Raw genomic sequence first — 27,678 nt, 5'->3', positions numbered from 1 at the left:
TTGCCAACACTTGCGTGGCTGCTATATCCCGATTTTGGCTGGCCTTAGCCGCTATTAGCCTCTCGCTCTTGGGTCGAGTAACTTTGGCTGTTGCCGCGGTAGCGGTCTTTTCTCCCACATCACTCCGCACTTGCGGTGCATTATCGCGGTCAGTCGCTGCACCGGTGATTTTCATCGCTTGCTGGGACATTTTCTCGGATGCACTAACACTCGAAAAATATCACTCCCGGCACTTTGATTTTAGATATTCGCGATAAAAATCTTTGCACTTATTGCAAAAAAAACTTTTTTAAAGCTTGTTAGCTCCCGAACTAATCGCGTGGCGATATAGTATTCACTTCTTCGTAGGAATCAAAAATACTTAAAACGCTGAGTTTCGCTTTGGGTGGAAACTTTATTTGAATCGCGGTTTTTGTAAACCTTTAAAAAGTTTTTCAACTATATTCGCTCGCTGTCGTGATGCTACTGAAGCAATCGCGATGGCGAGGAACCCGATTCTCGATCCTGAGGTCATTCGCCTTCCCTGTATCCGAACCCGTTACAGTGCCCTCTGTACGTGAGAGTGTAGAATCTCTCGCGATCGCAAATGCTGAATGTTTTGCTGTCAGCCGCGGTGACAGTTCTCTATTTGTTTACGATTCGCAGCAACATCCCCCTTTATTTAAAATTTATCTGGAAGATAAATTTTCCTACCATATCTCGTCTGATGGACGGCAGTTCGAGTCGCAAGTGGGTCGGTCGTTTTGGCGAGCAGATTGTTTTCCTCATCAACGGGGGTGGTGCTTTGGATCGGAGACTCATCATTCATCATGAATGCGGCCTTCAAACGATCGATGGAAATTTCACTTTTCCTGCCTCTGATATCTAAAACGAAAGATTTCTTGTTACGTTTTAATATTTTAAATGGACCATCATAAGGAGGGGTTAAAGCGGGTTTCACGGCGTCGATGCGGACAAAAACATGGGAACAGGAATTTAGTTGTTTTTGTACATATACTTTTTCTTTCGTGTTGTGGTTCGATGTGGGGGACGGCTTCAACGATGACATTATATTTTTTAGATTTGCTATGTAGTCAGGCGTGATGTTAGGTGAATTCGATGGTTCGTCAAAAATTCACCAGGTAATCGAAGTGTTGTACCATAGATGAGTTCTGCACTGGTTGCACCGATGTCTTCTTTTATGGTGGAGCGCATACCAAGCAACACTATTGGGAGTGCTTCCGTCCAACGAGCGTTTTTGTGGCAAAGGATAGCGGTTTTTAGCTGTCGATGCATCCTTTCGATCTGGCCGTTTGATTGGGGGTGGTAAGGTGTTGTTCGAAGGTGGTCGATTCCGAGTGTTGCGGACAATGAACGAAACATTTCCGATTCAAACTGCCTTCCGAGATCGGTGGTTATTTTAGAGGGAACACCATATCTCGAAATCCATCCTGTAATAAAGGAACGTGCAACAGTTTCGGCGGTGATGTTGGGGATCGGTATTACTTCAGGCCATCGCGTAAATTTGTCGATCATCGTCAAGCAGTACGCGTTTCCTTCTGATGGTGGTAGTGGTCCGATTAAATCTATGTGTACGTGTGTGAAGCGTGCGTTCGGTGTGGCTATAGCGGCTGTAGGTGTCTTGTTATGCCGTATTATTTTGTTTTTTTGGCACTCGATACACGTCTCTACGAACGCTTTGCATTCCTTTCTAACTGATGGCCATACAAAGCGTTGCGATACCAGGTGTGTTGTTCCTCTAATACCAGGATGCGATAAGCTGTGCAGTTTGGAGATGATCAGTTTTCTGTGCGCTTTAGAAACGAAAGGTCGGATGTATCGAGTGGACATATCGCAGAAAATAGATTTGGTAGAGTTCGGTATAGCCAGTGATTTTAATATCAGTGATGATGTTTTCGGTGGGTTGTTTAAAAAATGCTGTAGTTCGCTATCGGTTTGTTGTGCATCTGCTAATTGGTTATAATCGATGAACGTGTTTATGCTATCTATACGACTTAACATATCTGCTACTAGGTTGTGTTTGCCGGCCACGTGTCGTATATCGGTGGTGTACTCGCTGATGAAAAGCAGCCTTCTTTGTTGCGTGGGATTGGCTCTTTCGAGTTTTTGATCAAATGCAGTGGTTAACGGTTTGTGATCCGTGTACACGATAAATTCACGTGCTTCCAAAAGGTCTTTAAAATGCTTTATCGATTCGTATATAGCATAAAGTTCGCGATCATAAGTGCTGGCTTTTTTAAGTGCAGGTGACAATTTTTTAGAAAAGAAAGCGAGAGGTTCGATACCCTTGTCAGTCAACTGATTTAATGCAGCTCCTATAGCATGACTTGAAGCGTCAACATCTAAGGCGAGCTTTGCATTTGGTGAAGGGTGAGCTAATAAAGCTGCGTTTGCCAGATCGTGTTTGCATTGTTCAAATGCTTGCGTGCTGTTTTCATCCCAGGTAAGTATAGTGGAGTCATTTTTTATGTTGCCATTCATCATACCGTGCAAAATTTGTTGGCGCTCTGCTGCATGCGGTATAAAACGCCGGTAAAAATTAATCGTGCCAAGGAAGCGTTTCATTTGTCTGGCTATGGTTGGTTTTGGAAAGTCAAAATAGCTTGAACCTTGCTGGGTTTTGGTTTAATACCATCTGCGGTTACAAGATGACCGAGAAATTCTACTTTTGTTTGCGCGATTTGACTCTTTGTTGGATTAATTGTTAGTCCGTTCTGCCTCAAACGTTCGAACAATATACGCAAATGTTGGTGGTGCTGTTCTTCGTTCTGGGAGGCGACGCATAAATCGTCAACATACGGAAAAACAAAATCTAAATCGCCAAGGATGGAATGCAAGTGCCGTTGTAACGTTTGTCCTGCGTTTCGAAGGCCAAATGTCATAAAATTAAATTCAAATAAGCCGAATGGTGTTGAAATGGCTGTTTTGGGTATGTCTTCAGGAGCTACAGGTATTTGATGATATGCACGTTGCAAGTCGATGCAAGAAAATATTTTTCTGTTATACAAAATATTTGAAAAATCTTGAATGTGGGGGACGGGATACCGGTTAGGAACGGTAATAGCATTCAAGCTCCTATAATCTCCACAGGGTCGCCATTTTCCATCTGGTTTCTTTACGAGGTGTAAAGGGCTTGCCCAACAGCTTTTCGATGGTTTACAAATGCCGTTTTTTATGAGAAAGTCAAATTCAGCTTTTGCTTCACGTAACCTTTCTGGGTCCAAACGGCGTGGACGGCAAAAGACGGGTGGACCGGTGGTAATGATTTGATGTGTTACGTTTGTATTGACTGCTTTGCGTGTGTTATCGAGTATCGTGATATCTTTGTATTCGTTTAAGAGATGTGAGAAGCTATCGTTTGAACTACATGCGAATACTTGTGCTGGTAGTGTATTAGTGATGTGTGTTTTGTTTTTAATTAGCTTGTTGCGTTTGATATCTACGAGTAGATCGAAGTGTTTTAAAAAATCAGCTCCGATAATATGCGAATCTACATCAGCTATTGTAAATGGCCATGTGAATGATTGGTTAAGACCGATGTCTAGGGTTAGGTTTTTTGTGCCGTACGTACCGATTGAGCTGCCGTTTGCAGCGAAGAGTTTTCTGGCTGGCATCGGGTTCATTCTGTCCTTGGCGGATGGTGGTATGACGGAAATCTCAGCGCCGGTGTCGATCAGGAATCTGTTGTTGGTTCTGCTGTCGTTCACATAGATGCGCTCGATTACTTCAGCCTTACCGGGGTTCAGCTTGATGCTGGTGCTGGTGGTATTTAACGTGGGGCTTGCTTGTAGTGGTAAGCTGTTGCTGCTGCGCTGCTGCGATGAGGGTGCGTTGTAGCTGGTGCTCACGGTCTCGGCTGGGTTGATGAGAGTGTCTCGGCCAGGATAAGTGTGAGAGTGTAGAGAGAAACGCACTACTTTTTTCGGGAGTAAACTGGCAGATGCTCGTCGAAAAAATACACTTAGTGTTTGTATCGTTAGAGTGCTCCTTCTCACACTTCTCTGCCTTGTTTCCATGGCGATAGTGGAACCAACAGATCCAGCGGCGCGGTGCGCGTGATGGTGTGCGTGATCGCATGGCGCTAGAAGTTCGTTGCCCCCATGGCTGGCTAGACGGATGACGCTGTCTGGATCGAGAATTTCTGTGTGTGTTGCTATCTGCATACGAATATCGATCAGCTGTTAGGACTTCATCTAGGCGGCGAGAGAGTGCATCGATGCGGGCTTCTAAACTGCAGGCTGCGGCAGGAGTATCGATCTCATTCACGGTGCAAATGGCATTGCTAGGCGCTTCGAGGATTTTATCCGCTACGCTGGCTTGATCATCAAGTGATGCGGATGGCATTGCAGCGATAATGGAGCGAACTGTGGTTGGCAAGGCGCGTAACCAAATGTTAGATAGGATGCTATCGGAACATCCTTCTCCTCCCATTCTGCGCATCTCGGAAAGCAGCATACTCGGTTTCCGGTCGCCTAGCGAAACGCCCGAGAGTAAGCTTGTAAGCCTTTGGTTTTCCGACGGCAGAAAAAAATCGATGACCGATTTTTTTTATGGTAGAGTATCTATCAGCCAAGGTCGACTTGTTGCATTTTGCAATGGCGGCGTGAAAGAACTTTGCGCGGGTACCGAGTGCAACGATCACTGCGTTAAACTTGTGCTTATCGGAAGCAACGTTGTTAACATAAAATGCCGCTTCTAAGCAAACGAACCATGTTTCCACATCTTCGGAGTCGAATTCGGGAAAGCGTATTTTGGCGTATGAGCTCGCGATCTCTGCCTCTTCTAGTTTCGGCTGTCGGATAATAGGCGCTGGCTGTAGCGGTGCAGGCGAATGCTGGGCTGCCATCGCTGGCGCAACCATCACCGGTGCTGGTGCGGGGTCGGTCATTGTCCTTACACTCGCGATTCTTATATAGCGAAACACTGAACTTGTTAACGCGACGCGCGGAATATTTTCGATCCGTATAAAATCGATGGCACTTCGCGGAAGTAGAGTACGCGGTCGAACACTCGCGGCGATAAATTACACGATTGTAATTTTTGCGATCGAAACTAAACTTTTTCGGTTTTCGCGTTCGGGGTCACCAGTTATAGGGTTATGCGTGTCAACTGTTAGCTACTTCGGATGTGCGGAATCATTTTACTCACGTCTGGTTTGCTTAGCGGTCAAAATGAAAGAGAGCGTTTATATTTTATTTCCGATGCACGGTAGTGCAGTTATCCGGTTCGGTACGATTACCGAATTAAGCCGATTGCTTGCATGCGGTGTAACGCAAGTGTGGTGTAACGCAGGTGTGGTGTATTAGCGCAACTATAGTGTGGTGCAGCTTGCGTGCGAGGTACGCCACATAATCATTATCATCTGTGTTAGATGAATGTTGAGTCATTAAGCTTTCAGATACATTAGCATTTATTGCTGGTTCTATTCGTGAGAGTGAGTCAGCGTTACTATTTGTAGTTCCTTTTTTGTATTTTATATCGAATTCGAATTCTTCCAGCTCTAATTTCCTGCGTAATAATTTCCTATTTAAATCGTTTTTCTACCTAAGCCATAATAAGGGTTTATGGTCTGTACGGATTTCAAACTTATTGCCATAAATGTATGGCCTGAAATGTTTTATAGCGTAAATAATAGCGAGCAATTCTTTTTCTGTGGCAGAATATCTACACTCTGTATTGTTGAGAGTTCTGGAAGCATAGGCGATAGGGTGTTCTTTTGAATCTTCGAATCGTTGCGAGAGAACTGCACCCAACGCAAAATCACTTGCGTCTGTTTCAAGAATGAATTTTTTAGAAAAATCAGGATATTTGAGAATAGGATCCATAACGAACATTTGTTTACAATCCCTAAAGCAGTTTATGAAAATTTCATCGTGTACTATCTTAGAATCTTTTTTAGGCATTTTGTTAATGGCTTGGTTAACTTAGCAAAATCTTTAATAAATTTACGGTAATACCCTAAAATTCCAAGAAATGCCTTAATTTGTGTAACAGTTTTAGGAAGAGGCCACGATACAATTTTCTCAATTTTATTCGGATTAGGCTTGATACCCTCCTGCGTCACAATATGTCCCAAAAATTCGCATTCCTTTAGCAAAAACTCGCATTTATCTATTTTAATTTTTAAATTGGCCTGTTTCAATCTGTGAAGAACTTTCTGCAAATTTTCGATATGCTGCTGCAGTGAGCTTCCGAAAACGATAATGTCATCCAAATAGACTAAACAACATGTACCGATCAATTCGTTTAGTATGTTATTCATCGCTCGCTGAAACGTAGAAGAGGCGTTCTTCAAACCAAAAGGCATACGAATGAATTCAAAATGACCTTTCTCGGCAGTTTTCGGTCTGTCTTTTAGTTCTACCACAATTTGGTGAAAACCAGATTTTAAGTCTAGTGTTGTGAAGTACGTGCTGCGTCCTAGCTTATCTAAGATTTCCTCAATATTCGGGATCGGATACTTATCGTCAATCGTCTTTTCGTTAAGTTTGCGATAATCAACGACGATTCGCCATTGTTTTGCACCATTTGAATCGGGCTTTTTCGGCACTATCCAAATTGGTGAAGTCCACGGAGATATCGAATGCTGTATAATGCCATCAGCAAGCATCTCGTGTATCTGCTTTTGAATTTCAGCTTTTTGGATGTGTGGGTATCTGTATGATTTGCAATGCACAGGTATCTCATCTACCGTGTTAATAATGTGTTTAACGGATGTAACGCAGGATAGTTTTTCGTTGTCTCTGGGAATGATGGAAATGTTTTCATAAAGCACTTTTAACAGATGTTCTTTTTCTTCTTGGTTTAAATTATCCGTTTTAATCGTATTTTCTATTTCAGTTTTCGAAATAGTATCAGGTGTTTGTATCGTATTGTTAACTTCGGCAATTCCATCGACTTTGAAAGTTACTACTGGTTTGGTAAAAAAGAAAACCATTTTTCTTCCAAAATTGCTTGCAAGTGCTGTAATTTTGCTATTTTTTGCAACATAAAGTCCTGACGGAATAACGATATCGTTAATGCGAACATCATCGGGTAAAAACACATTGCCACTTTCGTGTGAAACCGGTACCTTGATTTGTGTTACTGAATTGGCTTCCACTGAGTGCGTTTCTGGGTTGAGTTGTCGTATACTCAGGTCTATGCTTGTATTGGGAAAGATAAGTTTATGTTTACCCGTATCCAAAACAGCTTGGAGTTCAGAAAGGCTTTCGTACCCTAGAATGCCGTCAAAATAATTATGAAATTTGAACAAAAAAAATGTAACATCCGAATTGAACATTTTTGTATCGACCTTTTTATTTGCGTAATGCGTGCCGTTACTATTTGCTATCGATATTGGTTTGCATTTTTTTTCCATCGATTTGGGAAATACGTTAGGCGAAATGAAATTTTTATTCGATCCACTATCGACCAAAATTTTTGCGCATTTATTATCGATATGTAACAATATGTAAGGCATTCCGTTTACTGCGTTTACCTCTGAGGCAGAGGTGCAAAGACCTCTTGAAAATTTACTCCGTTATCATAGTGCTGTTCAGTATCCTCGCTAGTGTGCGTGAATAGTTTTACACCTGTTCTTGTCGTATCGACTTCCATCGGTGTGTGCTTTTGCCTACTGCTGTTTAGCTTCTCGGAACTATTCGGCTTTCTAATGGTGTTAGTGAATGCGTTCGTATTCCGATTTTTTGATGAAGGGTCAAACTGTTTCTGATAAGAAATCTTCGTTTCGACACGAGGTGCTAGTATTTTATTTGTGTGTTCCAGATTTTGAAATTTGCAAAGGAACGAATATGCAGATTCCAAATCTTTGGGTTTAGCAGCTTGCACGTAGCCAAAATATTCTTTATTTAGCCCTTTTCTAAAAGCGGCAAGACATTCTTGGTCTATAAAATCATTTATAGCCTACCAATGGTTACAATACAAGTCTTTTTTTTCTAGCCAAACACTTCATATCGTGTGCAATTTCTTTTGTACGCTTGTAGTACAAATGGATCGAACTATCCATTTTCATAGACCACAGCATCGTTTGATAGGTAGCCATATCTTTTTTGTCACCGAACGTAGCATTCAACACTTCGATAACCTCATCAAATGATGTAGGATTACCGTTCACACATAAACTATCTCAAGCTTTGCCTTCTACTTTATTTATAACTATTTGCTCGTACATAGCGTAAACTGCGGTAGAAACAATCGGCTGATACATGCTCAGTATTTTTTTCGCTGTGGCAATCCATGATGCCAAATGCATTTTATTTCCTTCGATTAATGGAATGCTTTTCAAAGGATCAGGAACTTTGAAAAGATCGTTTTGGTAACCACCCGAAGGTCCGGGGGAAGCCAACGCGGTTTGTTGCTCAAGCTGTCTGAATAATTCGTCATTTTGTAATTGAAGATCACTTAGACGCTGCTCCATGGCAGAAAAATTAGCTATGAACGTATGGAGATCGGCTGGTTCCATTTTTTTCACAAAAGATAATGCTTTCACTTTCGGAAAGGGTTGGAATCTAGGCATAAGCTTTTAACACAATGCTTGTTTCAGTGGAAGTAGGTACGGTGCCAATTCTCCGGATTGAAATCCTCCAGGGTGTTTTAGTTTACCTGAATATCACCGCAAGTCGTCCACGGGTCGGGTGATGGTTTTTATTCAAAATGATTATTGCGTGCTTATCGCTTGGATGGTGATACCGATCTGACGCGACGGGATCGGCTCCTATCGTATCGGCATGGGTGCGAGGCTGTTGCAGTGATGTCGCACCTGTATTTGTGTTGCACGCATATTACTATATATATATATATATATATATATATATATATATATATATATATATATATATATATATATATATATATATATATATAATTGTATTTATTGAAGCCAAAACGATATGCGACTTGTCGCTACAAAAGTACAGGAAAGAAGAAGTTCAATGAATCAAGATTAACGGCATGACTGCCAACCTAAAAGAGAGAAATGCGTTCCCAATGAACAAAGTCCAAATGTCAAAGTGACATCCTACATCCGAATGAGCAGTAGTTGATATGTATATATATATATATATATATATATATATATATATATATATATATATATATATATGACGATATATATACATGTCGATGACATATAGTTATGTTACACACATAGGGTGTAGTTCCAGCTAAACGGAAGCAAAGCAGACATCTACTTCCTCTCGCGAGAACCACACCACAAGATCATCATAGCACCCTCCCATGGTTCGGCACAGCGAAACATCGCAGAACACATTTTATGCTGAGCTAGCATAAAATGTGCCATGCCCGATGGAGCAGCGATCACCAGCATCTACCCGTAGACAACCGTCGTGGAGCATCCGCCCGAAGACAACCGTCGTAGAACATCCGCCCGAAGATGACATCGTGAAACATCGGCGCAATAGGCTTAGGCTCGAGCTAGTTAGGACTAGGGAGTTTAAGTCAGTTCAGAATTGTAACTCACCAGCGATAGACGCATTAGGTTGATTAAGAAAAATAAATGTTTTTTATAAGACTTAATATGTCCCTCGCATAACTGGCGCAGCCGTCCGGAGTGTTAAATGCTTAAAGTGTAACAAGTGGAAAGGCGGAACCTAATAAATTTCGTCGAAGCGATCCCGCAAAAGCATCCAGAGCACCAAAGGAAATAATTTCCGCCGAGGAGTAGAGGATCCCCCGCGCTTCAAGTATCCAGTAACTGGCAAAGTTAGCACGAACCCGCGACACGACAGCAATAACGTAAGTATTTTGTTTATTTCTGTGCACGAATTCATACTACCAGATAGGTGAAGCTTTCGTGGGAGAACTACAAGATAGGGCCCACGGAAATAGTGTAAAGTGAAGTGACAATTACTTACAACGAAATCGCGAGTGTACAAGTTTGTGACATTCACGTCCTTGCAAGGCACTACCAGATAGACCGTGCAAGTAGAAAGTATACATACTATTAGATAGGTGTTACTTTTACACAATTTTCGCACTACAAGATAGACGAAATTTGTGACATCGTAGGGAGTACTACCAGATAGGGCCCGCGATACCAGATAAAACAAAACAAGTTAATGCCGAAGTTACCCAAAACACAAAACGCTCTAAAGAAAGCAAGGGAACTGTTCAGTAAAAAACTTGGCAACACCGATTCGGATACGGAAAACTCTAGTTCGGAACACTCCGAAGAGTATTCACATATTCCACTTAAATCGGATATTCCATTAGTCAATTCGTTGAACTTAAACGAAATGGAAATGGAATCATTGCAAAATGAAATTCTTGCTCTGCGACAAGTTGTGCAGAATTTGCAAGCTAATCAATCGAGACAAACGACAGGAGAACTAAGATTGGACTCATACGAATCTCTATGCAAAATCCCTGACCCGATAAAATCATTACCGAAATTCGACGGTAATAGAAAACAATTAGCATCATGGCTAAACACAGCCGAAAGCACCTTACAGATTTTTCATGGCATCGTGTCAGAACAACAAATGTCAATATTTGTTACAGCCGTAATAAATAAAATAGAAGGAAGAGCAAAAGATATAATTTGTCTTGCTGGAAACCCTAATACTTTTCTAGGAATAAAAGAGATTCTCTTAAACGCCTTAGGAGATCGACAAGAGATTACCTATTATAAAAGTCAACTTTGGCAAACTAAAATGACTGATAATATGAGCATTCACAAATATTACAATAAAATCAATGAGATCATGCAAAGTATAAAAACCCAAGCTAAACAGAACAGGAAATATCGAAAAAATTGGGACGCTATAAATGATTTTATTGAAGAGGATGGTTTAGCAGCATTTTTAGCTGGCCTAAAACAACCTTATTTCGGTTATGCGCAAGCAGCTACTCCCAAGGATTTGGAAGCAGCATACGCTTTCGTATGCAAATTTAAATGTTCGGAAAATGTCGCGAATCGTATCGATTCGACACAACCATCTCAATCCAAAAATCAGATTCAAAAACCCAAAAATCAAGAATATAAAACGAGAGATAGATATTCACCAAATCATGGCAACGAAAAATATGAGAGCAAAAAAGAAAAATTTCCACAACCCATGGAAGTGGAATCGACTAAAAGTAAGTTGACCCTCAACCGGAAGCAACTTCATAACAATGAAGTGTGCTCCAACGAAGTACCGTCTGATTCGGAATCAGATGAAGAAGAAAATATCGACATAAATTTTTGTTGCGGAAAAATAAACCCAGAAAAAACGTAGACTACCTTCCTTACCTAACAAGTCAAAACAGTGTGACCCAACAAACCATAAAAATATTAATAGACACTGGAGCGAACAAAAATGTCATTCGCCCAGGAATAGTAAGAAATTGCAAAAGTACTGAAAATATAACGATAAAAAATATTTCAGGAAAGCACACCATTGAGAAGAAAGGCAAAGCAAATCTTATTGGCTATAACCTTCCTTGCCAAACCTATTATGAACTAAACTTCCATCACTTTTTCGACGGAATCTTAGGATCCGAATATTTGGCTAGAAACAATGCCATTATTAATTACAAAAAAGAACAACTAGAAATTGAAAATATTGAAATACCATTTAAAAAATATTATCCGGCAAAAAAACTATACTCACATAACATCGAAGTAAAAACAAATACAGACGGAGATTGGCTAGTCCCAACCTTCCAAAAATTTGATAATGACACCGTTATTGAACCAGGTCTTTACAATGCCAGTGACAACAAAACTATAGTTAAAATCCTGAGCAGTAAAAAGAAAATAAAATCCTATGACAAAGAACTTAATATCAACGTTAATAATTTTGAAACTATAACTCCTATTCCAATAGAATATAACGATGCTATCAATGAAAAAACTCTAGATAAAATTATTCGCACAAGCCACCTATCAAATTTCGAAAAAGAAAAATTATATCAAATCATTCTCGAAAACAAAAATGTTTTACTACGGGAAAACGAAAAGCTGACCTGCACTACAGCTGTAAAACATAAAATTATCACTAATGATAATATGCCGACCTACACAAAAACTTACAGATATCCTCATCACTTTAAAAAAGATGTAGAGGAACAGATTCAAGAAATGCTAAAAACAGGTGTTATACAGCCCTCATCAAGTCCATATTCGTCACCAATTTGGGTTGTACCGAAAAAACAGACGCTTCTGGTAAAAAGAAAATTAGAGTCGTCATAGATTATCGTAAACTTAATGAAAAAACCATCGATGATAAATTTCCTATTCCACAAATCGAAGACATTTTAGATAGTCTAGGAAAATCACAATATTTCACAACACTAGATTTGAAATCTGGATTTCATCAAATCGAAATGGATCCAAAACACAGTGCAAAAACCGCTTTTTCTACAGACAAAGGTCATTTTGAATTTACAAGAATGCCTTTTGGTCTCAAAAACGCTCCTGCCACATTCCAAAGAGCAATGAATAACATACTTCAAGAATTTATAGGAAAATTTTGTTATGTCTATTTAGATGACATAATAATCACTGGTAACAATTTAAAACATCATTTGCAAAATATTTCAATTATATTGAAACGATTATCTGAATTTAATTTGAAAATTCAGCTTGATAAATGTGAATTCTTAAAAAAGAAACAGAATTCCTAGGACATGTAATAACAGCAGAAGGGATAAAACCAGACCCAACTAAAATAGAAAAAATAAAAACTGGAAACTCCCAACCAACCAGAAAGAAATTAAACAATTCCTTGGACTGATAGGATATTACAGACGTTTTATTAAAGACTTTTCGAAACTTGCCAAACCTTTGACACAATACCTAAAAAAAGAAGAAACAGTAAATGTTAAAGATACAAATTACACACAAGCATTCGAGAAACTTAAAAACATCTTGACATCGGACCAAATACTTTCATACCCTAACTTCAACCTACCATTTATCCTAACGACGGATGCAAGCAACTATGCATTAGGAGCAGTACTATCACAAGTACAAGACAAAATAGAACGACCAATTGCATTCGCAAGCAGATCATTAAATAAAACAGAAAATAATTATTCTACAACAGAAAAAGAAGCCTTAGCAATAATTTGGGCAGTAAATAAATACTATCCATATCTCTATGGTCAAAAATTCACATTGATAACGGATCACAAACCGTTGACATTTATTAAAACTTCCACCAGAAATTCTAAAATTCTTAGATGGAGATTGGAACTAGAAAACTTTGACTACGATATACAATACAAAGAAGGAAAAGCAAACGTTGTTGCTGACGCTTTGAGTCGAAAAGATGAAACTAATACCATTTCCTGTCTTTCAGAAACAAAAAACAAGGCACCACTTGAAGAACGGAAGAACCATCTCACAATGGATATGAATGCTAACGAAACAAATTCCATTTCAGATTCTCAACATAATAACCCACCAACATCCGAAAGTGATTCAGATACAGTTCATTCAGCTGAAACTTCTGACAACTATTTCATTCACTTTTCAGAAAGACCCATTAATAATTATCGTAACCAAATAATAATTAAAATTTCTCATATCGATTCAACAATTACAGAAAGTCCCTTTCCTAATTTTCGAAGAGTAGTTATCTGTAAACCTCAATTTGATGAATCAGATATTAAAGAAAAACTGATAGCTTTTCACAACAATAAACAATCTGCAATAATGGCACCGGAAGAGATAATTCCATTGGTACAGTCTGTATACCGTAAATTTTTTAATCAAAAAGGACATTTTGTTCTCACTCAGAAAATTGTACAAGATGTAACCAATGAAAACAGACAAGACGCTATTGTTTCCAAAGAACATGATAGAGCTCATAGAGGAATAACTGAAGTTGAAAATCAATTAAAAGAGCTTATTTTTTCCCCCAAAATGATATCCAAAATCAAAAAGTATGCAATTTATGTAGAATCTGTAATATACATAAATATGAAAGGAAACCATACAATATAAAATTATCCCCTAGACCAGTAACTGAAACACCGTTTCAACGCGTTCACATGGATATTTTTCAAATCGATAATAAAATCTTCCTTTCACTAGTGGATTCATTTTCAAAACATGCTCAACTTATAAAAATCGAAACGAAAAATCTAACCGATGTTAAAAATGCATTAGCACAATATTTTTCAACATACGAAATCCCTACACAAATAGTAACAGATCATGAGACGACCTTCAGATCTATACAACTTCAAAACTATTTAGCTAACCTGAATGTTGAATTAGTTTATGCCTCTTGCTCAGAATCAAATGGTCAAGTAGAAAAACTCATTCCACAATCATTGAGGTATTTAACACAAATAAACACAAGTTTCCCGATTTAAATACCGAAGAAAAAATACTGTTAGCAGTATCTTTATATAATAGCTCGGTACATTCGTCAACAAAATTTACCCCAAATGAAATTGTTTTTAACCAAACAAACAGGCGAAATGAAAATATTCAGGAGTTATTCAAGAAAGTAAAAGAAAACTTAGAAAATGCTAAACTAATCCAAATCAAGCGAAATGAACAAAAAGAAGAACCCCCAGACCTTGAAGAAAACAATGAAGTTTATGTTAAACCAAACATTAGGAAAAAGTTAGACCCCAGGGCAAATCCAACAAAAGTTTTACAAAATAACACAAGAACGTTTAAAAATTTTAAGAATATCAAAAGAAACAAAAACAAAATTAAACGAATAAAATCTTTATCTTTTTAGATGCAAAACTAATATTGATGACCATCCTAATAACTTACGTTCATGGTGCATCTCTCCAAATCAGGAATCTCAATCAGGATCCCGTACTACTCATAGAGAAGCAAGAATGTAAAATTCAAAACGGTATAATGAAAATCATACATCCAATCAATATGACAAATATCGAACACAATGTAATTAAATTTGAAGAGATAGCAAGAAAAGTCAATAAGAAACTCCCTATATCAAACTTAATAATAGAAAGGAGTAAGGAAATCAAAGATAGACTTAACCAGCTAGCGCCTTCAAGAAACCGTCACAAGCGTTGGGATATGCTAGGATCAGCATGGAAATGGCTTGCGGGTACACCAGACGCCGAAGACCTTCGAATCATCAACAAAACACTAAACGACCTGATCAGTGAAAACAATGCACAAATCAACATTAACAATGTTATTAATAACAAAATTGCCGAAATGACTGTAACGATCAACTTGCTGATAGAAAAACACTCAACTAAAGAAAAGCTATTGTTACAAGAAATAGATGCAATTACTTTACTAGTATACATGGATGCAACTAACCGCATTTTAGAAGACATAGAAGATGCAATCCTACGAACACGTATACAACTAACGAATAGTAAACTGCTATCCATTAACGAGATACTTGCTATCGAAACGATAATCAACAACCAAGGTATTCAAACGCAATTTCCAGAAGAAGCCTTGAAATACGCAATACCAAAAATTGCTATAAAAGAAAAGATGTTGTTTTACATATTGGAAATTCCCAAAGTCGAAAATAATTGTAAAATATTCCAAATCGTACCGCTCACCTTAAACGATTCAACTATAGTTAACATACCACAATACATCATTATGAGCAAACAAGGAATATTTTTAACAAACAAACCATTCGACTTGGTGCAGCTAGGCGAATACACAAAACCGTTCAAAGACACCTGCCTCATGCCAATATTAGATGGCAAAGAAAGCAACTGCCAAGCTATTGAAGACGACAAAACATTGGTCACTCTCGTTACGAACAATAAAATCTTGCTGAATAACGTAAAAAATTCGCAAGTAAAATCGAACTGTGGACCGCACGATCGAATACTTAACGGGAACTTCATTCTTACATTCAATAATTGCACAATATCAATTGATAACCACACCTTCACGTCAGAAGAAACAACAACAAGTGCAAGAGAAGTACTAGGAGCTTTCCCCAACCTTACAGTAAATTGGAATATCATAGAAACAACAAACATTACAAAAATCCAAAATGAAATGATTTCCAACAGAAAACATCTCGAACATATCGCATTAAAGCAGTATTCTCATGTGAAAATTACTTTCACAATATTTGGAAGCATAACTATTACAATAGCAATACTGACGATCATTGTATTCGTGTACATAAAAACAAGAAAATACACGAATATCACCATTGAATCAGCAATCATCAGAAGATCGCGCAAAGTCAAGAAGACACCACCCAGCGAGAACTTCGAGGACGAACTTCAATCTACCCCCGGAGGAGTTATGTTACACACATAGGGTGTAGTTCCAGCTAAACGGAAGCAAAGCAGACATCTACTTCCTCTCGCGAGAACCACACCACAAGATCATCATAGCACCCTCCCATGGTTCGGCACAGCGAAACATCGCAGAACACATTTTATGCTGAGCTAGCATAAAATGTGCCATGCCCGATGGAGCAGCGATCACCAGCATCTACCCGTAGACAACCGTCGTGGAGCATCCGCCCGAAGACAACCGTCGTAGAACATCCGCCCGAAGATGACATCGTGAAACATCGGCGCAATAGGCTTAGGCTCGAGCTAGTTAGGACTAGGGAGTTTAAGTCAGTTCAGAATTGTAACTCACCAGCGATAGACGCATTAGGTTGATTAAGAAAAATAAATGTTTTTTTATAAGACTTAATATGTCCCTCGCATAACTATATATATATATATATATATATATATATATATATATATATATATATATATATATATATATATATATATATATATAAATATATATATATATATATATATATATATAAATAAATATATATATATATATATATATATATATATATATATATATATATATATATATATATATATATATATATATATATATATATATATATATATATATATATATATATATTTTTTTTTTTAATATATATTTGTCGAGAGGGTATAGGTTCATGAAATTCGTTTATTGACTGTTCGCTTCGACTTCCCGATTGTTACTGCTACCCCTCACACTCTTACACTCGAAGTAAATTTCATTTCGTTCACAATTGACAAATTATACCACGATTGTCGAACCCATTCCCACACGGCCTTTTCTCACTTACATTCGTCCCGAATGTTCCCATGGCTTTAACGCATCCGCAGCACTAGTGGTCACCCTAGGACTTTCCTCACTAACATCTAATTTTCACATCTCATATCGCCCATTTGGCATTTTCTTAGTTATTTCATAAGGACCATAAAACCTTTGCTTAACCTTTTTTCTTGTGACAAATTGTGTTACCGGCAGGGCTACAATATCACCCACCTGATAGATTCGTGCTGGTCTTCTGCGAAGATTATAATACTTCCTGTTCTCTTCCTGTATCTTCTGAATTCCATCCCTTGCACATTTCCGCCATTCATTCCGGGTATCTTGAAAATTATTTTGCAGCTCCTCTGCCAATAGAGTAGTTAATCCTATACTTTCTTTAGTCTTCATTTTCACTCCTAATAGTAATTCAAACGGTGTTGTTTGTATCGCTCTTTGCCAACTATTATTCAATACTTTCTGAACGTCAGTGACATATTTGTGCCATTCTTCTGGATTCTTAAAAGAATGTTACGTCAGTACTAGTATGATCACACGATGAATTCGCTCGACTTGACCATTACCTCTAGCAATCCCTGTCGCGATCTTCACAATATTTTTGAAAAGCTCCTGACTTGAACGCTGCTCCACGGTCAGAAATTACCCGCACGACAAAATCGAGCAGTTTTGTAGCTCGGATTTTCGATCGCTTTCCGCCAAAAGCGATCGAAAAAGCGAGCAGAAATGTCAGGGAAAACGCTTGGATTCCGATCGAAGAAATATTTCAATCCAATAATTTCAGCGCTGAAACATTCGAAATATTTCATTTATAAATTTGCAATAATTTTGAATGTGAAATATTTCACAGGCATGAGCCGGCATCGCGAATAAATGAACACATTTTAACAGTCGTTTAAAGTTCATTTTGGTTTAACCGAGTTCATTTGTTGTTCATTCCTGTTAAAATAAACGACCGTCAAAACAGTTAACGACTGCTCGATATCGCATATAGGCAAACACGGGGAAAAAATTCGAGCAGTATAATTAAACGACTGTTAATTTGTATCGCATACGCTCTTGACAATCGTTTGTTTAACGGCGGCATAGGACCAGTCGTTAAAATTAACAAATGAATTCAATGCGTTCGCGATGCCAAATTCTAGCAATTTTTAACGACTCTGGTTAATTTTTAACGACTGTTAATTTTAAACCGATTCTTTCGCGATGCCAGCTATGGGCTGTGAAATATGGATGCAGTTTGAGTTGGAGAAGCTTTCGATCGCTTTGCGCAGCGGGTTATGCACCTAGGATCTCCGAACATAGTAGCAGGGTGGCCACTCAACCGGGAAAACCGGGAAAACCGGGAATTAGCCGGGAATTTTAAATTTCCGGGAAAAACCGGGAAATTCTCCAAAAAGGGGAAATTATCACAAACTTTTGCTATCACTGTTTATCATCGTACTAAGTGCATTTTCAATTAATGTTGAAATATGTTTTGTATATTGTTCCCAATTTACCACAGGCCAGCAACATCACACCAATGTGTAAGGACAACATTTTCCGTTTCTTACATATAGTACTCAGACATACATATAGTACTCAGCCGGTCTCGTAGTACAGTCGTCAACTCGTACTACTTAACAACATGCCCGTTCAATCCCCAAATAGATCGTGCCGCCATACGTTGGACTGACTATCCTGCTATGGGGGGGAATCAATTAGTCACTGAAAGCCAAAGCCCACAAGTGGGTACAGGCAGGCCTTGACCGACATCGGTTGTTGAGCCAAAGAAGAAGAAGAAGACATATAGTACTATATAATTTTATTTTAGAGTATTTCTCATGATATTCTACTTTCGAAGCTAAAAAAACTCGGTTTCCTCGACTGGCACATCACCTGGCTGCGTTCATATTTAACTGGTCGTTCGTACTACATAAGTATAGGATCTCATCGTTCTCACTCTTTCACCAGCTCCTCCGGTGTGCCTCAAGGGAGTAATTTGGGACCGCTACTCTTCCTCATCTATATAAATGATCTATCTTTCGTTTTACCGCCAGGCCAACACCTAATGTACGCCGACGATGTAAAAATATTCGCTCCAGTTAGAAACGACAGTGACTGTGTACGCCTTCAAACGATCCTTGAGAATCTGGATAGCTGGTGCAGCAGAAACGCTCTCCAAGTGTGTGCTGATAAATGCCAGTGTATATCATTTAGCAGAGCCCGTCACCCCATCACGTTTACATACACTATGCTCAACACGGCTTTGGCTCGCACGACATGTATCCGTGATCTGGGGGTGCTACTCGATCAGAAGATGTCATTTCGCCCTCACATTGATAGCGTTGTTGCGAAGGGAAATCAGCTACTTGGTTTAATTACGCGGACCTGTAGCGAGTTTACCGATCCCATGTGCGTCAAGTCGATCTTCTGTGCCATCGTAAGGTAGTGCCTGGAGTACTGCTGTCCGATCTGGTGCCCGCTTGGCGTTGGTGACATCAATCGCCTCGAAGCCATTCAACGGAGACTCACCAGGTACGCGGTTCGACTCCTTCCATGGCAATCCCACCACGCTCGGCCCACCTACCATCAGCGGTGTCTGCTTCTCGGACTTGAACCACTCTGCTCTCGACGTAAAAACGCCCAATGCCTTTTCATATTTCGGCTCCTTAACGGAGAGATCGATTCCCCGGCATTACTAGCCAGCATCAATTTGTTCGCTCCCTGTCGGATTCTTAGATCCAATTTCCATCTCCGTGTACCGCGTACCCGCAACAACCATAGCCAGGGACACCCTATTATACGTATGTCCCTCGAGTTCAATGAAGTGTTAGATTTGTTCGATTTTAGTATGTCTACTTCCACGTTCAAGGAGAAATCTACGTCACATGTAATGTTTGCTTATAACTAGATGTTTATTTATATGCTCCTTAATTTAATTATAAGGTTGCCGATTAGACACGATGGTCCGTCGGTTTATATATGAAATAAATAAATAAATAAATAAATAAATACCATATGTGCAATATATGTACTATACTTCTCATTCGCACTGGTGCAATACTTACGTTCACCGATATTGGTTCTTGCACATTTCGAGTGTGGTGTGCTTATTCGTTCTTTTATTATTCAACTCTCGTGAAGTTGCGGTCTTGTTGAATTTAACGGTGGATTAGTGCGCGATCCCAATTTTTGAACATAATTGATAATTTTTTAGCAATTTTAAGGTTACCCAATCACACATCACCTGTACATTGGCATTTTGCATTTTGGTTTCGGGCCTCTACCTTCATTCCTCCCGGGTGACCGGGTTCCCACACTGGCACTGGTGGTTGAGGTGGCGTCGCTTCTGCAGTCCGATCGCTGCTCCGATGTTTTATTATCACATAAAGTACACTTCCCGTAAAACATATTCAAGAAAGTGTCCCAAAATTAAGAAACACACTGAAATCTCCTGTATCTATTTGTGAGGTGCATCATCAGCGTCGTGCGAGTAACAGCATAATGCATGGCTGCTGTTTTCAGGAAATCCGTTCTTCGCAGGTTTGTATGCTTTCTCCAGTGGCTGGTTGGTCCATGACTTCAGGTTACCCTTTTTTAAGGTTGTGTGATGACATCTGTTAATCAAAAATTGATAGCAGATGAAAAATAGCTTTGCCACGAGGTAAAGTCTTTACACGTTAGTGTCTTGATGCTAAACCACTAAAAAGCAATATTTGTAAAGCTTTTTTTGTCATTTTTTCATTAGTTGTTTGCTCATATAAAACTTCCGTAAATATATAAAATGCATATTTAAATTGCTTAAGATCCATAGTAGCCAAGTTAGATCCATAAACGCGAGCGCACGATTGAAAATTTGTTTGTACAAATTTGATAGAAATCATGCCAAAAATGGTTCTCAAATGTGTTGTCACACCTTTAGATTGGATATTATCTCTTCTTCTTCTTCTTATTTTTGGCTCAACGACCGTTGTCGGTCATGGGCTTGGCTTTCAGTGGCTTATTGATCCCCCCATAGCAGGATAGTCAGTCCTACGTATGTCGCCACGGTCCATTTCCTAACTCGCCTAACTATTTCTACTTCTATGGAACGTGGTACGTAAATTATTTTATGTCGGCCTGTTTCTTTATAAAGTAATCCATTAGCAAATACGAAATTACCACAGTTTCCTCCATGCTCTATAGTGTGTACTATTTCACAACATTTTTCGTCTTCTTTTTGAGCCTTAATCATCTTCTTAAAAATCAATACATAAATCTTTAACACACTTACTCGTGATAATGCATCTACATGTTGCATTCTCTCAGCGGGTCGATGTTCAATGCCAAAATCAAATTCGGCTAATGCAACAAGCCATCTACTAACTCTTGCATTAACTACATTTTTGTTTAGTGCTTGCTTGAATGCCACGCAACCCGTAATGACACTAAACTTTTGATCTAACTAGTATCATCTGAACTTTTTGAGAGATTCAACCACTGCTAATCCTTCTAATTCAAAAGAATGATAATTCTTTTCCGCTGCATTTGTCAGCCGGCTATATAAATAACATGGATGACACTTCCCTTCATCATCATACTGTATCAAAATCCCTGCCAAGGCGTCTTTGCTTGCATCCGTATGCACTTCTGTTTTACGACCTAATTTAAAAATGAGCAAAACTTTATATTCCGTTAGTAATCGCTTCACTCTCTCAAATGTCTCTATCGCACTACGATCAAAAATAAATTCAACTTCCTTTTTTAACAACATCGATAATGGCCTTATCATATTCGCAAAATCAGGAATAAATTTCCGGAAATAATTGGCTAAACCGTAAAAACGCTGAAGCTGTTTCACATTCGTCGGTACGGGAAAACTTCTTACCTTTTCCACTTTCTGCGACGATGGTTCGATTCGCCCTTCGTAGATTTGGTATCCCAGATACTCGACACGTCGTTGCAGGAATACGCATTTCTTCCAATTGAATTTCAGGCCCGCGCTTTGCGCTACATCCAGCACACGCCTGATCGCTGCTAGCCCCTGCTCCTCGTCTTGCGATGGGATGATGACATCATCGACAAACGCCAACATTACTCCTTCATTTACAAAAAAGTCAAACGTCATAGTGACTGGTCGAAGCCAACATTACAAAACGTCATACGCCATAGTGACTGGTCGAAGATTCTTTGCGCTCCGATATTTTATAAAATTATTCAGTGAAAACTTATCCCTAACGCAACCTGCTTGCTTGTGCTGCCTGCCTCAAGACCTGGTTTCCATTAACAGTCAAATTGCTCACCTGCAATCACCTACAATCATTTTTCCTTCTCTACAATCAATACCCCATTTCAAATATTGCTGTACCATTTTACAATGGCCGGTATCTGCGCCGCTTGTGCCAACGACATCGTACCTGCTGATCGAATTGTGAAATGCCGAGTTTCATTTCACATGCAGTGGGAACTCTGAGGAACTGTCCGCTATTATAGAGTCCTGTGCACAACTTTTTTGAGCATGTAAGGCTTGTGTAAAGTTTCATAGAGATCCGCGTTCGGCTGTGCTTAGGTCGTCTACCCCTTACACCCACACCGCTGTCGACTTATCGTCCAGCATTGCCGACCTTAAAGCGAGCCTCCATAGTGAGTTGCCAAAACAAATCACTGCGGTTATTAAATGCGATCTCCTCGAAGTGCTGAAGGAAGAGATGCGTTCCTGTTTGCTTTCATCACACACCTCAACCAATTTACCCACTCAACAACCCATTCATCGCAATCCAGCAACATCATACCCCGAAATGTTTAACTCAGTAGTTAACAATATTCCCGATACTATTACACCAACACAAACACAGTTCCCATCGTTGGCGGCCTCACTTAGTGTAAGTGCAATCAAACCGTCATCCTACATCAACAAAACACCACTTAACAACCCGCAAACACCACTACTAAGAAGATCGGGATCACCGCTTGCTTCAGATACACTGGATATCATTCCACACACTGATGCGCGTATGTGGCTGTTCTTTACACGTATCACCCCATCAGTTACCACTGAGCAAATTTCTCATATGGTGCAAGTACGTTTAGCGCTTGACAAGCGGGATGTGTTTGTTCACCGCCTGACGAAATTCGGCGCTAACACCAGTACACTCTCATTCATCTCATTCAAAGTGGGCATACCGGCATACCACTTTACGCAGTAAGGCTCTATCACCTGAGACATGGCCCTCCGCTCTAACATACCGAGAGTTTCGTGACTACCGGAACAACAACAATAACAATCCCAATACACGCGCCGTCATCGATACTAACTCGATACATCAACTCACACACGATCACCCTGCCACTCTCGCTGTAGACAGCTATCACAATCCACTCTCACGATCCGGAATAAGCGCTCCGATATCAACCACCACTACAGATATGCACTCGCAGCCTGGTCCGATTTCCTCTCCTGCTATGACCACTACAGATGCAGGTTTGTTTACAACTCAACCACAGCAGGATCTCAACGAGCGAATGCTTGTCACCACTACACTTACCAGATCTCCTCCAGGCCAGCAAACGGCCTTTATGAATTAAGCAACGTTAGAAATTCCATGGACCGACAACTCGATCTAATTTTTGCTAACTCCAACGCCGCTGAGATCTGTTCTGCCGTGTCTAAATCCGAACCTGCCCTGCTCAAGCTCGACAATTATCATCCTGCACTCGAATGGTCAATACGTCACTATGATCCTCATGCGTCTAGCTCCCATCCAAGCAACACACATCAGCAACGATTAAATTATTCAAAGGATAATATCGTCGAACTGGAGGAAAGAATAATTCTATTCGGTTCTACTTTTAGCTGCTCCTACTTTCCATCTGTTGACGACGCTGTTCATGCCTTCACGATTTTCATGAAAGATGCTCTAAAATCCTGTACACCAATTATGCACCAGAAACGCTCTCCAGCATGGAGTAATAACAGGCTTATCATCCTCAAACGAGCCAAAAACAAAGCCATTAGTCGACACCGTTTTACGCCAAGTAATATCACTAGGGAAAAACGTAACAACGCGATACATGCATACCGTCAGTATAACCGATCAAGATATAAGCAATATATATCTTCAATCGAAAGGTACCTTCTCCGACATCCCCGAAAATTTTGGCGCTTCATCGACAGCAGACGACGCTCAAACGTAGTTCCAAGCACAATCAAATAAAATGATTCCGTGGGCACTTCACCCGAAGATATTTGCAACATTTTCGCTGAACGATTTTCCGATACCTTCTCCACCCCAATTGTAGATCAAACGGTGATCTCAAGGGCCACATCTTACACACCTCTAAACATGATTGATTATACCATTCCTACGTTTGATATACGCACAGTAGAAAATTGCCTCAAAAGCCTTAAACCCTCTACAGCTTCTGGTCCCGATGGCATTCCGAGTTACATCATCAGTAAATGCTATCAGTCCCTAGCACCTGTAGTAACAAACATATACAACACGTCACTGAGTTCCGGTATTTTCCCACGTTTATGAAAGACCTCGTGGATGGTACCAATATTTAAAAAAGGGGATCGCTCATGTGCTTCAAACTATCGCGGTATCACATCACTTTGTGCGGTATCAAAAGCTTTTGAGCTTCTGCTTTACGGCCCTATGCTCTCCGCTACATCGAATTACATTATGGATAACCAACACGGGTTCGTACCCAAACGTTCAACATTAACGAACCTCACTGAATTCGTTAGTTTCTACAAACGTAATCTCGACTCCGGAGGTCAAGTGGATGCTATTTACACCGATCTTAAAGCTGCTTTCGACCTCATCTCACACGACATTTTAATAGCCAAATTGCAGAAGTTATGGTTTTCGGAACAAATAGTTAAGTGGTTGCATTCTTACCTCACAGAACGCTCATACAAGATCAAGGTAAACGATCATACATCTAGAGAGGTGCTTGGCACCTCAGGAGTGCCTCAAGGCATCAATTTGGGCCCGCTGCTCTTCATTCTTTATATAAACGATGTAGGGCAATTGCTAGCGAAACACCGTTTTCTTCTGTTTGCCGATGACCAACGATCAACGATACCAATGACTGCATCAATCTTCAACACGCCATCAACCTATTTAGCATATGGTGCCGTGATAATGCAATGGTGCTATGTATCGAAAAATGTCGTGTTTTGTCTTTTTAACGTTCTCGGTCTTGCACATGATTTAACTACCAGACCGATTACATATCCGTTGAACGCACCGATACATTCCGCGACCTTGGGATCATTATCGACACACGTTTAACATTTAACGATCACCTAGAGAATACAGTGTCCAGAGGAAACCAACTACTGGGTTGGAATATTCGATCAACGCAAGGTTTCCGTAATCCTATGACCATAAAACCATCTACTGTGCTTACGTTCGATCAGTGTTAGAATATGGCAGTATTGTTAGCGACCCCTGTACTGAACAATGGAGTAATCGAATCGAGGCCATCCAAAGCGACTAGATATGCTGTACGACTTGTTGGGTTTTTGTCGTACACCAACTTTATTATTGCTCACTATAATCACGCACAGATAAACGGAACGGAAGAACCTCACGAGCGTACAGTTTGGCGGTCGGAATGATAAGAGAAAGACGATCGCTCGGTGTGATCGTTTATCCCTGCTCTCCTATCGGAGCGATCGTTTATCCCTGCTCTCCTATGGTTCGTGGATGTTCGGTCCCTACGTTGTTGTCTTACTACTCCCTATCATTTCTGGTGCCATCTAGCGGACGCAAGTACAACTTCGTGATTGCACTGCCGGCGCTGACAGTGCTGAACACAAAAACGTAGCGCCTTACGGGTACGCGGTATGTGGTATGATCACCACATGACCCCCCTCCAGTGACGGAGTCACTGTTTTTTAGATATGATTGCCGTCAAACGCGAGACGCGGACTATGGCATTAACTGATGTGGAATCGTAGTTGCTTCTTTTTGCTCAGACTCTCGAGAACAAACGCTGGTTTGAGTCTGTCTATGGAGATCGATTTGTTCTTGTTATTTCTGTTGACTACGAAAAATTTTCTGCATCTACGTATTACTTCGTAGGGTCCTTCGTAAGGTGGTTGTTAACCAGTTTTGACTTTGTCAACTCTAACGAAGACATTTCAAAAGATTAATTATTAGTTTAAGTTAGAATCTATGTTTTATTTAATTAATCATTCGATCCGCACACCAAGACCGTCACCAGTTAAGAGAGCTGCAGTTTCTCTCCAGCTCGTTGATCACCCCGATATATTCTCCTCTTCGTCATCTTCGGCTTCGTTTATCCGATCGGTCGCTCTCGTTGTCGTTGTCCGCCTCCTTATCATCGGCCGCCGTATTCGTAGCCGCCACATTAAAGCCGAAATCGTTGCGGCCAAGCCAAGGTCGCTACATGTCATTACGCTTGTTTTGTTTTGTTTTGTTTTTTTTTTTTGCTTGATGCTTGCCTTGCAAGAAAATTACCATTGGTGTTTCTGCTTCAAGCATTTTTCTCTTGCTTCACCTGGCAACCTTTCACTTTTACTTCCGTCACGACACTCGTGTTTCTGTTGTTTGGTAGTGCCGGTTGTATCTTCCAACGTAATATAATTCCCGAGTGCGCATCTACATCTAACGTATTCTCTTCCAGCCGAGTGCCTTCTGCTCTTCATTTTCAACCGAGATGTATTACAGGCATTGCGACAATGCGATCATAATTTCTTACTCCGATGTTCATCGTCAACCTCGTTCTTCTTCAACTTCTTCCGATCAACCTCCTCCGTTCAACCTTCCTGTTACTCGTACTGCAGTTCAATTAGCTGATTAGCCCTAAATGTGCAAGATCATATTGTGAATTTACTAACTGGCAATATTGGTGTATTAGACTTATAGATTCACTTATTTCTTATTCTTCTTTTTTTTTCATTGTATCCTTAATGTATAATTAACAAAAATTGGGTTTTTTATAGATGTACATGAAAACCATAGAAAATTTTGGTATGTTTCTCGCGCATGTAATCCTTCGTGGTTTTCGTTTCGAACCAATCTTATTCTATTAGTGTTCATGTACGTCTATTTACAATCTAATCTTAATTCTAATTTTTCTATGCAAATCTTAATCCTAATTCATATTTAATAACTCCTAAACAATAATTCAACGCAGGACGTGGAAAGATCATCTGCATCCCTAACCTTTTTTTTTTTCTATTCGTTAAATCGTTTGAGTCGATTATTATGTACTCTTTCGAGTTTTTTTCCCATTCTTTATAACGCACGTTTGTGCACTTGGTATGTCAACCACTTCATACGGTCCCTTCCAAATACTTTGCAGTTTCTGGCCCGTGCCAGTAGCATTATTCCTCATCAATACTAATTCACCCCACATGGGCTTCCAATCGTTTGCTCAACGGTCATATAGTTGTTTTCGTTGTTCCTTTGATAGTTTTAAATTGTTTATGGCCAGTTCGTGCATGTCTTTCAATCTATCCTGTAGTTCTTCACAATAATCACCATAATTATACTTATTGTCCGATTTATAAACTGATGTCGGTAATCTCGCTTTTCTTCCAAACAATAATTCGAATGGTGTAAATCCAGTAGAATGATTTACCGTAGTGTTATACTCAAACATAAAATATGGTAACCATTCATCCCATGTTTGAG

General features: G+C 39.7%; 2 protein-coding genes across 5 annotated transcripts in view; one reads left to right on the top strand and one right to left on the bottom strand.

Moving 5' to 3' along the window:
* Positions 1-27,678, top strand: part of LOC120906744 (glutamate receptor ionotropic, NMDA 2B) — a 202,191-nt gene that overhangs the window by 44,435 nt on the left and 130,078 nt on the right. The gene's annotated exons all lie outside the window — the stretch shown is intronic.
* On the bottom strand, positions 460-4,888 carry LOC120906237. The gene is made up of 3 exons (XM_040317751.1): positions 4,710-4,888; positions 3,572-3,933; positions 460-864 (listed from the first exon to the last, which is right to left on the bottom strand). The coding sequence occupies exons 1-3, from the start codon at positions 4,886-4,888 to the stop codon at positions 662-664; spliced, it is 744 nt and encodes a 247-aa protein (XP_040173685.1). The 3' UTR covers positions 460-661.

This window comes from Anopheles arabiensis, chromosome X, assembly GCF_016920715.1.
Source record: "Anopheles arabiensis isolate DONGOLA chromosome X, AaraD3, whole genome shotgun sequence".
In the NCBI taxonomy this organism is placed as follows: Eukaryota; Metazoa; Arthropoda; class Insecta; order Diptera; family Culicidae; genus Anopheles; species Anopheles arabiensis.
The sequence above is the reverse complement of the archived record's forward strand: the minus strand, read 5'-3'. Positions and strand labels throughout refer to the sequence as shown.